This window comes from Andrographis paniculata, unplaced genomic scaffold, assembly GCF_009805555.1.
Source record: "Andrographis paniculata isolate CXL003 unplaced genomic scaffold, ASM980555v1 Contig64END, whole genome shotgun sequence".
In the NCBI taxonomy this organism is placed as follows: domain Eukaryota; kingdom Viridiplantae; phylum Streptophyta; class Magnoliopsida; order Lamiales; family Acanthaceae; genus Andrographis; species Andrographis paniculata.
Genome location: NW_026137600.1, coordinates 3191237 through 3206914, shown reverse-complemented (window position 1 = coordinate 3206914; position 15678 = coordinate 3191237). Strand labels below are relative to the sequence as shown.

Genomic DNA, 15678 nt, shown 5'->3' with positions numbered 1-15678 from the left:
AAAACTCGGGTATCACAATAATGGTATAATTTAAGTGAAAGTTAAATGTATTTTAGTATTAATATATTATTACTTTTTTTTAAAATAAAAAATATTTTGAAGTAGGGCATAGTAAAATTTGTACTTTATTGGAACGGAAAGAGTACATTAGATATAATCATTTATAAATTTATTGGATGGAATAAAAAGACATAAGTCTTATGTATTGACAGACAATATTCCTATGTTCTTTTAAAGTTTAATTTCTTTGAATAATAATTTAAATATAATGTTTTTGTAAGAAGAAAAATTATGTGTATATATATATATGTATTTATTTATAGGAAAACGATGATTTTGTAGTACTAATATTAAAATTAAACTCCAAAGGAATCACTACTATTGGTAGATAAAAAAAAAAAAAAGTAGAAATAAAAGAAATTGAAAGAACAATTTACAAGAAGACAAATAACAGATAATATTATAGATAGAATCAAAGATCAATTAGAAAATGCATAATTAAGGGTATTAAGTTTGAAGTCTAAGTATACAAAGTAAGAGAAACGAGACTACATCAACAATATAACATATATATATATATTATTATATCTATAACATTTTTTCACATATTTGTAGACTTTTTTCAATCAAATTTAACAATAGAATTTTATTTTATTTATTTATTTTTTATATCATGAGAATCTGCAACCTACGCTCACATTTGATAAATCTCCGGCCTAACTTAATAGCCTAGGTAAAAACACCATCCGGCCATCCCTTACTAGACTAAATCTATTTGTCTCTTTGACAATACTAATTAACATAAGTATTTATTTTGGGTGTTTTTAAGAATGTATTCTTTTAAGGTTTGATAATACTGAAATATTGAATTGAAATAGTGTTTCAATTGGGATTTAAATATATATTTTTTTATGTGATATTTCAAACACAAATTGATTTTTTGTATATCATATTAAATAAAAAAAAAAATTGTTAATGCCTGCAGCGTACTATCTCTAAGTTTGAAGAAGATAGTAATAATAATAATAATTAGGATGCTGATTACTCAGCATTAACATATAATAATAGTGTATATTATCATATTTTGTCTATTTATATAATACATTTGCGCTTTATTACTATATGTTGTTGTGTATATGTTAATATGCAACATGCAATGAGATTACTCATGATATATGTTATATTAATTGACTATTATAATGTGTAGGGGTTAGTATTTGGATTTTTTTTTTTCGGATTAGTATTTGGATTTTTTTTTTCGGATTTTGCGAAATACGTACCCATGAAAATTCTAGTTTTTTCCAAAATTCAATCTAAATCGAAACAAAAAATTTAAAATAATCCGAAATATCTAGATTTTTTGTTATTTTTAATTTTTTTTATAATATTAAATATATACTATAATAAATAAAAAAAAGTACATTAAAATATAATAAAAAAATTATAGTTCTTATATTTATTAAAATATTAAATATATATAATAATAAAATATATTTAAAATATTATATTTCAAATTTAAGATTGATTTGAATTTTTAGTATACTAATTTAAACCAATCCGAATATTCGAAATTTGTAAAATTATTCAATCTGAACCACTATGAAAATTTGAAAACTTCAAACTAAATTTTAAATTTTCGTTTGTTTGGATTGAATTTTTTTATTTCGGATATTTTGTCCACCCCTAATCATATGTTATCATTATTTGTATCATATTAACATTTAATTTGGTACTACTATTTGCTGATTATGACTACTGTGTACCTTAACCGCCTATATAATAAATTGTAAAAAAAAAAATCATAATCAAGTAGAAATTTTCTATAATCGTGGTTGAATTCAACTCAATTGATAGTGATGAAATCATTAACTTAATCTACATTCCAATGGAGAGAAGACTTTGAAATAACTTCTAATCATTGTAGAAAATAACACTTTAACTAACTAAAAAAAACCTAATTTTCTTCCCACAACTCAATATATATTAATTCAATTATTCTATAGATGAAAACCCCAAATAAAAAGTTTCATCCACAAAAATTAAGATGAACACCCAATAGCCTATATTATTGGATGATGGAGATGGTGAGATGATGGAAATGTGGATCATGATCAAAGGAGTGAAAAAGTGGGTACATAAGAGGCCAAGAAATAGTGGAAAATGGGGTGTGAAATGTGGATACTTGGAGAGCAACCGTTGAAGCTAAAATCGTAGGAGAGAAATGAGGATACGTTCTGCACCGTCACTTCAAAATATTAAATTTAGATTGCTTTTTTTCCATTCCTGCATAATTATTTTCTTGTTTCCCTTTAAATTTATTATTTCTAAACTTTTGCCTAGATCATTTATTCAATTCAATTTCTTTTCTACTTTTTTTTTTCTTCTTCAATCATGGTTCGCCGGATCGGCCGAGTCCGGTCCGACTCGGCCGATCCGGAACCGGAACGGTCAGGACCGTTCCGGTTCGTCAAAAATATCCGATATTTGCCCAAAATTTTCCCATCCATTCATATCTTATCTATAAAACCCATTATAAATCTTATTCTTACCGATTTTCTATTTTTTATTCATATTATTCGAACAATTCATCTCAATTCGATCAGATCGGAGAAGAAAACATTTACCAGTGCGCTGAAGAAGAATCGTGGAGGAAAGACCTCTGTTCTGCGTTCGCGTCTGAAGAAGAATTGTGGGGGAGGGGAAGAAGAAGTGGGAGGATTCTGCGTTCGCGTCGGTGAAGAAAATCGTGGGGGATGCGTTCGCGTCTGAAGAAGAATTGTGGGGGATGCGTTCGCGTCTGAAGAAGAATTGTGGGGGAGGGGAAGAAGAAGTGGGAGGATTCTGCATCGGTGAAGAAAATCGTGGGGGAGGGGATTCTGCGTCGGTGAAGAAAATCGTGGGGGAGGGGATTCTGCGTCGGTGAAGAAAATCGTGGGGGAGGATTCTGCGTCGGTGAAGATAATTTGAATTATTTTTTATTAATTTGTTTATTTAATTTATAGGTTTAATTATTTTAGATTTAATTATTTAGAATAATTTGTTTAATTTATTGATAAATTTAGTTTAATTGTGTTGGATTGTATTTAATTTTTATTTAATCTATATAAATTGAGTTCATTAAAATTAATATTTTAGAATAACTTATAATCTTATTATTTAAAATTAATATTATTTTAGACAAAATTTGTATTAATTGTAAATTTATTGTAAAAAATTAATATTTTAATTATATTTTTTATATAAACAAATTAGTTATCTACTTAAATTTTTGTATAAGTTTGATTTATTAATAAACTAATATATAATTTGTCTATTTAATTAATGAATTACTATTTATAAATATTTTAACAATTGTATTATTCAATTACAGAGTTTGTGTAAAATGGCACCGCACAGAGATATTGGTTGGGATCATGCTACTCCTATCAGCAATGATAGAAAACAAGCAAAATGCAATTATTGTGGTAAAATTGTTCACGGCGGAATTACTAGGATGAAACAACATATAGCACATGTTACAGGTCAAGTTGAAGCATGCACGAGAGCTCCAAAAGAAATAAGAGAGTTATTAAAAAAACACTTGATCCAAGGAAAAAGTATGCGAGCAGCACATAAAAAAAAGTTAGAAGCATTGCAAAATTCCATTCGTTTGGAAGATGATTCTGATGAGGAAGAAGATGAAGTTTTTGAAATAAATGAAGATGAGATAGATGCTTTTGAAAGAAAACACTTAAAAAGAGCAATGGCTGAAAGCAGAAATATGGAATTTATGGAGCAGCAGCGTAGACATTCTGTTTCCGGAGATCTACCAAGCTTGAATTTTAAAGCCGGTATATTTATTAAATTTATAAAATATATTTAAATATTAGTATATTTTTTTGAGATAACAACCATATATGATCATATGCTTTTTTTTTTTTTTTATCTTTGTAGGAGGAAGCAGCTCGAATACAAAAGGAAGTAGAAGAAATTTTTTCGAAAGCTCTATGAAAAAGACAGAAGGTTTGCATCAAAAAAAACTTGATCCATACATGTTTCAATCGAAGAATAAGTCTTTGAAAAATATGTTTTCAAAAGATAATGCAAAAAAAGTGGGTAGAGCAATTTCAAAATTTTTTCATTTTAATGCAATACCATTTCACGCTGCCGATAGTGGTCCTTACTACCAAACGATGATTGACACGATTGCATCGGTTGGACCTGGAGTTAAAGGACCTACTGGTAAACAAATTGGTGGTGAATATTTAAACGAGGAGATGCAAGAAGTTGTACAGTATGTTGATTCTTTAAAGCAGAAATGGAAAACATACGGATGTACAATTATGTGTGATGGTTGGAGTACTCGTACAAAACATCCAATCATAAATTTTATGGTGTACTGTGATAGAGATATGATATATCACAGTTCGGTTGATTGTACAAATAAGGCGAAGACTGCGGACTTTGTCTACACCCTAATGGATAAGGTGGTGGAATCAGTAGGGGTTGACAATATTGTACAAATTGTAACTGATAGTGAAGCTAGTATAAAGGCGGCTGGGAAAAAACTGATGAGGAAAAGGAAGCACATTTTTTGGTCTCCATGCGCAGCGCATTGCATTGATTTGATGTTAGAAGACATCGGAGATATATTGTCAGTGAAAGATACGATAAAAGAAGCCAGAAGAATTACAGGATTTATATACAACAGTGATAAAGTGGTTAATTTGATGAAAACATATACGAATGGCCGAGATCTGTTGCGACCAGGCATAACAAGATTTGCAACCGAGTTTGTTGCAATGGAAAGTCTTCTGAGATATGCAACCGATTTGAAAAGAATGTGTACTTCTAGAGAATGGGTTGAGTACAATAATACCTCGAGGAGAAGACATGAAGCCGGAGATATATCAGACTTGATTTTGAATGAAAGATTTTGGAAACGGATACGCCGAGTCTGTGGGGTCATGGAACCCTTAGTGAAGGTTTTAAAAGTAGTTGATCAAGATAAAAAGCCTACACTACCTATCATTTATGAGGCAATGGATAGGGCAAAAATGGCAATAAAAACCGCAGTGAAAGATTTTCAACAATATTGGGATATCATCGATGAAAGATGGTATAATCAATTGCATCAAGATTTGCATGCAGCAGGTAACTATTCTTGTTATTTTTTTGTTTTTATATTGTGCTAATCGTTTGTTTTATTTTTTAATTTTATATACATTTCATGCAGCTTATTTTTTAAATCCTGGTCTTCAATACTCCGGCACTTGTGAATTTGATTCATCGGAGGTTCGAAAAGGAGTAAAAGAAGTTATCAAAAGACTCGAGCCAGATTTGGATATACAAGTAAAGGCTATGAATGAGGTAAATTATGTGAAATTTATAAATAATATATGAATATATATATATATATTAATTTCTAATAATTTTACTATTATATTGTCTATAGATAAACATATTTGTTAACAAAATTGGAGAGTTTGGAAGTGCACTTGCTATTAGAGCTGTATCTACATCTTTACCAGGTATGTATTATGAAATTTATCATTTAATTATATTTTTAAATATACTTGTTATAAAATGTTGCATTATTAATAATTTTTTATTTATTTTTAATAGCTGACTGGTGGAATATGTACGGTGATGAAGCTCCTAATTTAAGAAAAATTGCATTAAAAGTTTTGAGTCAAACTTGCACATCATCGGGTTGTGAGCGGAATTGGAGTACGTGGGCTTTGATCCATACTAAACTTCGGAATAGATTAGCTATTGAGAAACTGCATAAGCTAGTCTATGTCCACTACAACATGCGTCTTCGGGTAAAAAATTTTATGCAAAGGACAGACACAGACGATTTTTATGACCCAATTGATTTGAATCATATTTTTGATGAAAATGATATTTTAGATGAATGGGTTAGAGAAAATGAATCTCCACTTATTCATGATAGTGATTTGAATTGGTTGGATGAGGCTATTGAAGAAAGTGGAGATCGAGGTCAAAGTGAGCATAATGATCATGACAGTGATATGCTTTTATCTCAATTTATAGCTGATGGAAAAAAGAAGGCGAAAGAGAAAAAATCAGAAAACAAAAATACAGCCAAGAAAAAAAAAAGCAATCATATTGGAATCTTCATCTTCATCGACTAATGGTGAAGATAAGAATAATAACAATGATGATGATGATGATGATGATGATGATGATGATGGTGGTGGTGGTGGTGGTGGTGGTGGTGGTGGTGGTGGTGGTGGTGGTGGTAGTGGGAGCTACAGGGATAGCCGATACTCAAGTGATATGGGATGGGCTCAAGGAAATGAAAATTATTATGCTACCCAAGACACTGATCATGGATATCGTCCTGGTATAGAAGCTCAAAGAGATTTTCTAAATAGTTTAACAGAATTTTCAAGTGAAGCCGATGCTTCAAATTTTTCAGATACTAGGAGATATTCTGGAGTTCACGAACATATGCAAGACTTGAATATAGGTTATTCCTATGGAGATTCTTCTCATAGCTCGAGTAATAGATTGGGGAGACAGGAGTGGGACCAACCAAATGCATATCATAATCCCTATTACTCAGGATACGGTTTATCTAATCTACCCAGACATCTTCAGGATTCAGCCAATCTTCCTATATTTGGATCCAACCAACCAGTTGGAACATATTACGGAGGGATTACATCTGGTTCGGGTAGTATTGATGATCGTAGACAAAATTATGGTTCATCAAGCAGAAGCAATGATAATAGAGAATATCGAGGTTTTGATGTATATGGAAGGGGTTCATTCAGAGAAAATCAATATGGTTCGAACATCTCTCCTTATCCAAGCAATATGAATCCAGATGAAAATGATTTTGAACCTCCACGACATTCCACATGGTATTGAATGGTAAGTATAAATATTTAGTATAAACGTAGTTTGAACATTTTATAAAATTTTATTTGTATTTTTTTTCTAATTATTTTTATTTATATAATGCAGATGATAAAGATGAAATCTTGACATTGACGGACACAAGGTACATCATTTTGTTATTAAAATAAATTTATTAGTATAATGACAATATGCAAAACATAAAATTTAGCATTTACATTTATATATATATATCCGCTAATTTAGTTGAAATATTATTCATTTTAAATTTTGATCTATTATAAATTATAATATATTTTTTCAATAATATATATTTTTAAATTAATTATATTTATAATTTGATGTATTTTAATTAATTATTTATTATTTTTTTGAAAAAATATAAATTTTATATAAAAAAATCATATAGGCCGATATTTGACCGATACACCGCGACCGATACGCCGCGACGTATCTGGAACGGTAAAGGCCGATCCGCGACGCCGATCCGCGACGGCGAACCATGTCTTCAATGCAACATAATTCCTCCAACTTTTAGATCAATTTATTTTCACGTGAAACTTAGCCCGGATATTTTTTTGAGTAGGTCGAAGAACCCAATAATTGTCGATTTCGACTGGCTTAAATCCGTTGGACCATCATCGACGAATTTCAGCGATTAAGTATTGACACGTCCAGTGGGACATCGATGAGTCTCGCATTTTTCTACGCATGTGAGAAATCACAAGTTAGTATCTCCGGACATAACCACAATGCCGATCGTCTACGAAATTACAGCGCCGCTTGTTTTTGGGAAAATCACACATGAACCATCTGCAGCTCCGGGAGTTGTGGAAAGAATAGTGAGAATTCCGGCTAGCATTTTACAAGATCTGATCCAGAAAGATATCCAAACGGCACTCCATGGGTCGGCGCCGGAGCTTTCCCGATACATTATGGATTTTTTAAAGCTCACCATCCGCGATGAAACTCACACGGGTGAGGGAAAAAGAGATTTACAAAGGAAAAGCTCCCACGGCCAACACCGAACCTGTTGAAAACAACCCTCTATCAAGGCTGGAACTGAGGGACAACATTGAATCCTATTCGGAAATGTTTCGGCATGGAAACGTGATCGCATTGATGCGAGGGACCAACAACAAGGGTGCCTCGGACGATTTCGTAGATGAAGCAGCGACGTCCTCCGAGCAGGCTACTACAGGGCAGCTTCAAATCTAGAGTCTTCCAAGAAGCATCAAAGGTATGCCACCAACCTCTCAATGATAGGCTAACCCTTTATTTCGTGGAATAGGTATTCATACCTCAATTTTGGATCGCAATAATCAAGGAGCGACCATCGATGCTTAGAGGGCATGGCCGAACATGGCCCCAACACCTCCAGCCGTTTCACTGACCTCCGAAACCACTTGGGGAGCAACCGCACCACCACTTGCGAGTGTACCTGGGGCAGCCCCGCCTCCTCCGGGACCCTGGGGATCAGCCCGTTCGGCCGTTGTAGTGGCATGGGGATCAAACGTACGGACTCCATCGGCACCGCTTCCGTATGAGAAGCGAGGAGCATACTATGAGATGAATTTCCCTGAGGCGTCCGGGCAGCTTCAAGATTACGGATCTCCAAATCAGGGCAGTTTGGTACCATTCGGGAACTTTTCGGCTTCAGCGGCGCCACGGATGAATTTGGGGAAGCTCCGACTCCTCCGGGACCACCATCAACTCCATGGATGACCCGAAAAGTAACTTTGGCAGTACATCCAGCGTCAACAACGCCACGGACAACCTGGGAGGCATATCCAGTGACACTTCCAGCTTCAAACACTGCCCGGAGGACATCCCCGCCACCTCCGGGAGCAATTCTAGCTCCAAAAATCACCCGAATGACAGTTTCACCACCTCCGAGAGCAATACCAGCTCTATACACTGCCTGGAGAACATCCCTGCCACTTTTGGGAGCACTTTCAGCTTTAGACATTACCCGGAGGACAGTTCCACCAACTCGGGGAGCACTTCGAGCTCACACATAACTAGACGAGAGTCCTATCACCTCATGGAGCGCATCCAACTCCAGAAGTTACCGGGAAGGCAATTCGGGCAATGCCACCACCTCCGAGGGCGACAAAGAATGTAGATCTGCCACATTTGCTACCTCTGGAAGCATTAAGCCGAAAAGGCCTGAAAAGACCTTCCGGCTCCAAAAAGGTCTACTTCATCAAGTTCGGACAGCACGGCCCCAAATCCGGGTAGACCAGCACCAGCCCGCCTACGGCCCAAAGGAAACGCAGAAATACCCTCACCGCCACAATCGATTATCGATCCGCAGACAATTGCAGTGGCAGTCCAAAGAGTATACGACGATCCTGTTCGGCTGTCCGCAAGGCTGTACTATCAATGGTCATTCTCAGATCCGGTCACCGTCAACCATCCTCTCCCCCGAGATGCTCGAACCCCAGAGTTCATACATTTTTGGGGGGAAGACTCGCACTCAATGATTGAGCATGTCGATTGGTTCACGGTGCAGTGCAGAGGGGACTTCGGGGAAAACGAGTGGTAGAAACTCTAACTATTTCCATTATCCCTCACTGGACCGGCCTTTACTTGGTATACATTTCACCCTCCTAATTTATTTGATACAGGGGAAGACCTAAAAAGGCATTCCATGAGCGATTTTACAGTCTGATCCGGAAGTGACCATATCCGACTTAACTAACCTACGGAAAAAGTATAATGAGCTGGTATAAAGCTGTTTGAAAAAAGTTTCGTAGGGTAGAAGGTCGACGTCAGGTGAGGATACCTGAAAATTAGTCGTCGACAATATGACGTGTCAGCTTCGTGACAAATTGGCCCTTTAAGAGTATAACAATTTCCAACAGTTTTTCGTAAAGGCAACCAAGGCGGAATAGCTCCTACAGGACGTTAGTGGCAAAAATCATTAATTGCATGCGCAGGAAGACAATTTTGATGTTGAGGAACGTTCTTATTGAACCTCTGTAACAATTTAGCCATCTCATGCACCGATCAATTTCTCCGAAGTACGCCCAACGAAATCTTGCACATCAATAGCAAGGGCTAACGGAACACGGAGGAACCATAACGATACATATGCAGAAATCCATTTTCAAAAAAATAAAAAGACTTGGAGGGTGACCTCAGTGGACCGAGTGGTGATTATTTTTCATCCGATGTAGCGTTACGAGAAGCTCCCAAGGGATGAGCGTCAGGCATACGACCGAAGGAAGAAGAAGAAGACGAGAGCGCAAAGACGGAGGAAATAACATCGGCACTGAACAGCGAATTTCGGTCAAAAAGAGATGGGGCATCATGGAAGTGAGCTCCGAGCTGGCCAAACACAGACGAATCATAATAAAAATATTTTGGACAAGAGTGGTTTGCAATGTCGGCGCCGAATCCGACAAGAGTGGAGGCCAAAACGAGTAATTTCGGACAACAATGTTGTCTCGGATGAATAACCTCTTATGGATGATCCTAAAGCTCCAGATATGGAGGACAAACCTATGATTAGGGCTCTCAAAGATGATAGAATTTCAGAGACCAGTCTCAACATCATAGCCAACGATTAAGACTTGGAACGAGCTCTATTGTACAAAAATGACTTCAAGGTTGAGGCGGTTGGATTTTTATCGAGAAAGTCGAGAAGCCTTAACCTCAACCGCCGCACTCTGCAACGAATTTGACCCTGAGATGACCCGGAAAAGCCCCTGCATCTGCCGGATGACGCCATATGAAGCTAAAGCTAAGGTACCATCGAAATCGCAATATAAAAATATTGCGCTTCAAAGTCCGGCATTTCATGCAAACATTTCTTGCCCAATTATTTTTATGGGGGACATTTGTTATTCACCAAAATTAAAATGAAGACCCTAGAGCCCATTATTGGATGATGGAGATCATGGAGATGTGGATCATGATTAAAGAAATTTGAGTGGACAAATGGGTAATTAAAAGATTGAGAAAAAGTGGGAAGTGGGGTGTGAAATGTAGAATCTTGAAGACCAAGGCGAGTTATGGCTATTTAAGCCAAAATCTTATGAGAGAAATGAGGATACGTCCTGCACCATCCACTTAATATTTCTTTCTTGTTCCTTTTTTTTTCTTTCCCTATATTTTATTGCATTCTTGTTCTTATATTTTTATTCCTTTTATTTCTTAAATTCAGATTATTTTCTTTCCATTCCTACGTAATTATTTGCTTGCTTCCTTTTGAATTTATTATTCCTAAACTTTTGCTAGGGGTGTCAAAATTCAACCCGACCCGAAAAAACTAATCCTGTTCGACCTGAAAATTTTTAGGTTCGGGTTTGGGTATCTCGGGTTTGAAAAAAATCGGATCGACCCGAATCAAAAACGAAAAAAATTCGTGTCGTGTTCGAGTCGGATTTCTGGTTGACCTGATAACCAAAAATAAAATTTCAGGTCAAATTTTGGGTTTCAGGTTGACCTAATTTTTAAATTTTTTTATTTATAATATTTATGTTATATTAAATAAAAAAATATAAAAAAATAAATTAATAAACTATAAAAAAAAATAGAAAGAAAAAAAAAACAAATTTAAGAACCCTACACGAATTAAGAAAGAAAAGAAAAACACAGACACCGTACCACCCACCCAAAACAAAATCCCTACCACGAAGAAGCCGCACTGCAGCAGCACCACCTGGACGCCAATCAAATTGGAATTTTAATTTGAAAATATTATTTTTCTCTCAAGTTTGATACGGCACCGGAGTTCATTTGAAGTAGTTAAATTTAAAAATTTGTTTATTCTAGTGGTTCATCTCTTCCGGTAAATCTTTATATTTTCTCATCTATTTTATCTTGGGTAAACTATTTTTTTAGTCCCATAACTGAACCCCTTATCATTTTAGTCTCGTAAGTGGAGCATGTCGCAAACTAGTCACATAAGTAAAAAATTTTCGCTAAGTCCTCCGGCGCCGGAGACGCCCGCGTGGCTCGCCGGAGGTGATGTGTCCGCCAGGTGTCTCGCCAGGTCAGCGACACTTGGCGGACAAGTGGATTTTTTTATTTTTTATTTCATTTTTTAAAAAATTTTTAAATTATTTTTAATTTATTTTTAATTTTATTTGGTCCAATTAAAAAAATTAAAAAAATTAAAAAAAATTAAAAAAAAATAAAAAATCCACATGTCCACCAGGTGTCGCTGACCTGGCAGGAGACGTGGCGGACACGTCACCTCCGACGAGCCACACGGGCGTCTCCGGCGCCGGAGGACTAAAACAGCGAAATTTTTTCACTTATGGGACTAGTTTGCGACAGGCTCCACTTACGAGATTAAAATGATAAGGGGGTCCAATTACGGAACTAAAAAAACAGTTTACCCTTTTATCTTTTAATTTTTTTTCTCTTTTCTACCTTCAAAATATAGTTTATTTTTAGTTCAGTTTAAAAATTTTGGAATTTTTTATAAAAGAATTGAATGTATGAACGATTTGCAATATAGTTTTAATTTTTAGATTTAAAAAAATATATATACTTTTCATATTACTAAAATTTTAAAAGTTTGCTTTGATTTTCAAATTTTAGGCTTAGCTATTGAAATATTTTTCTAAAAAGATTTTCTTGATTTTTTTCGTAATAAAAAATTGTTTATAAAACATAATGAATATTAAGATGAAATATTATCTAAAATTATATTTTCTCTGTTTTAGTTGTATTTTTTTTATTTATAATCAAATATCTTTTTCCTCATATTTTTATAGTACTGTCATTATTAAATTTGGTGTCTACATACTTTGGATATGTATTATTATAACTAGTAATAAAAATTTGTTTATGTTGTATAGGTCATTATGAACTCAAACGAAGATCTTGAGATTTTGGATGATGATGATGAAGTCAATATGGATCCAAAAACCATTTTTTTGGGATCTAGCTCTACAAGTCAAGAGACTGATCGAAAGAAATTGGAAGCAACATCGGATTCCAATCGTAGAAGAAGGCTAAAGTCTAAAGTATGGTAACATTTTGATTTGTTGCCACAAGAGGAGGGCAAACCATTCAAATGCAAGTGCAAAGCATGTGGCCATTTATTGGGGGCTGAATCAAGAAGTTTACGTCACATAGATAAATGCCCAAGGATATTACCTAAAGATATTGGTCAAGCTTTATTAGATTCTGGTGATAATAGTCTTGGTGTGAGGACACAAAAATTTGATCAAGAATGGTGTAGTGAGCTTCTTGTCTTAGGCATTATCAAACATGAGTTACATTTTCAGTTTGTGGAATATGAAGCATTTCGATCTCTTTTCATTTATTTGGAGCCACAAGTCAGTCACTTATCTAGGAATACTGCTAGACACAATATCATTAAAATGCATAAGACTGAAGCAATTAGACTTGGTGAACAAATGCGTGCATGCTCTAGTAGAATTTGTTTTTACATATGATTTGTGGACTTCTATTGCCACATATGGTTATCTTTGCTTGACAACACATTATATTGACGGTAATTGGGTGCTGCAAAAGAAAATAATCAATTTTTCTTATATGTCACCACCTCATTCAGACATTGCTTTATGTGATAAAATTTCTGGTTTGTTGGCTACTTCGGGTATTGATAAAAAAGTGTTTACTATTACACTAGATAATGCATCAGCCAATGATGTATTTGCTGAAATTTTTTGGGACAGGCTTTCTTTGAAGTGCAAACTTATATGTCGTGGTGAATTTTTGTATGTTCGTTGTTGTTGTCATATTATCAATATTATTGTGCAAGATGGGTTAAAGAATATTGATGAATCAATTGAAAAGATTCTTGAATGTGTCAAATATGTGAAAGAGAGTCAAATACGGAAACAAAAGTTCTTAGAATCTGTTAATCAATGTTCACTTGACTCTAGAACTGCATTACAACAAGATGTGCCGACTAGGTGGATTCTACATATGTGATGCTTTCATTTGTCTTGTATTATAAGCTTGTCTTCAATCACTGGAGGTTTAGTGATTCTAATTTCAAGTATTGTCCAACATCCGATGAGTGGGCAAGGATTGGAAAATTATGTTCATTTCTAGAGGTTTTTATGTTGCATCAAATCTATTTTCTGGGGTGAAATATCCTACTACAAACTTGTACTTTCCTGTTGTTTTCAAGATTGAGGTCACACTGTATCAAGGGTTGTGTAGTGATTAATTCTTGAAGACAATGAAATCTCAGATGTTTCAGAAATTTGATAAATATTGGAGTGAGTACAACACTTTATTTGCTATTGCAATAGTCTTTTTTATCCTAGATTCAAGTTGAATTTTGTAGAGTTCTCATATTCTAAATTTTATTGGCAAGACAAAACAAAATTTGAAAACGTGAAGTCTAACTTGTTCTCTATGTTTGATGAGTACATAAGATTTTCTAGAAAATCTAGTGCTTCTACATCTAGAGAAACTTTAACTCTTGAGGAAAATATTGATGCAACAAAGAAAAACAATCATGTGGACATTTTAAAGGTATTTTTATTTTGAGTATTTAATTATTGCATAATAAAATTATATATTTAAAAATATTATAATGTATTTGATATTATATATAATTACATAAATTTTGTTCTTTCGACCTTTCGATCCTCCAAAATAGTGAGCAAAAGAATGAATTGCAATTGTATTTGGAGGAACCAATAATGAATCCATATCATTCCATTGATATTTTTGACTATTGAAAAGTTCATGGTTGTAGATATCTTGAACTGAAAAAGATGGCACGAGATATATTGAGTGTACCGAGTTCTACTATTGCTTCAGAGTTAGTATTTATCACCGGTGGAAGAATACTTGATCAATATCGCAGTACAATGAAACCGGATGCAATCGAAACATTAATTTACTGCAAAGATTGGTTATTTGGAACAAAAGGTTATTTATTATAAATATCTAGTATTTACTTTTATATAATTTATATTTAAATTTATTATTTACTTTTATTTTATATATAGAAAATAATGGGGTTGTATTGGATGATTTCACTCATAATATTATGGAGATGTCTTCGAATGACATTGCATGGAGTAGAAATTGAATCCATTGAAATGTCCTCTTTTGAGGATTATGTAAGTAATTATCTCTATTTAAGTTTATCCTATTGTATTAATTGATATCAAAAGACCGTAATATAATAACTCGTTCATGGTCAAAAGAAATTGCAGTTGTAGTTGTTTTTAGAGTTTATGTTGTTATTGCTGAAATGCATAGGATTCGGGATCTGAATGAAGTTGATGTTATTGATGAATTGATATTTTTGTTGCTTCTTTGTGTTTATGTTGGTGTTGATGAATTGTTAATGTTGTTGATGCAGTTTTTTTTACATTGTTGTTTCGGCCAGAATTTACGTTAAATTGTTAATGTTGATGTTGTTTGGCTACTATTGATATTTATGCTATTTATTTATTATGTTTATGTTTATTTGATTTATATTTATATTGATGTTGTTTCGATACTATTTTTCTTAAATTTTTTAAGGTAGATATATAATTTTTATTGAATTTTTTAGGAAATTTTAAAATTTTTCAAGTTTTCGAGTCTGTTTTGTGTCGGGTTTGTTCGGGTTCGTGTCGTTCGTTCGAGTTTCGGGTGACCTAAAAATAAATCAGGTTGACCTGAACCCGACCCGACCTGAAAAAGTTTGTGTCGTTTTCGGGTTTAGGATTTCAGGTCATATTTTGAATTCAGGTCGGGTTCGAGTTGACAGTTTCTCTGTTACCCCATGGCTCAACCCGACACGAACACGACCCAAAAACACGAATTGACACCCCTTAAGTAAATCGTCCTGCTTTTTTTCTTCTTCAATCCAAC

General features: G+C 34.2%; 2 protein-coding genes across 2 annotated transcripts; both read left to right on the top strand.

The window, feature by feature from the left end:
* The first annotated feature begins 4172 nt into the window (after positions 1 to 4172).
* On the top strand, positions 4173 to 6040 carry LOC127261700 (uncharacterized). The gene is made up of 5 exons (XM_051289998.1): positions 4173 to 5133; positions 5216 to 5349; positions 5435 to 5510; positions 5605 to 5947; positions 6037 to 6040. Exons 1-5 carry the CDS (start codon positions 4173 to 4175, stop codon positions 6038 to 6040), a joined length of 1518 nt encoding a protein of 505 aa, XP_051145955.1.
* Positions 6041 to 6238: 198 nt separating this feature from the next.
* Positions 6239 to 7092, top strand: LOC127261844 (stress protein DDR48-like). Its single transcript, XM_051290267.1, has 2 exons — positions 6239 to 6882; positions 6976 to 7092. Exon 1 carries the CDS (start codon positions 6283 to 6285, stop codon positions 6877 to 6879), a length of 597 nt encoding a protein of 198 aa, XP_051146224.1. The 5' UTR covers positions 6239 to 6282; the 3' UTR covers positions 6880 to 6882; positions 6976 to 7092.
* Positions 7093 to 15678: the final 8586 nt, after the last annotated feature.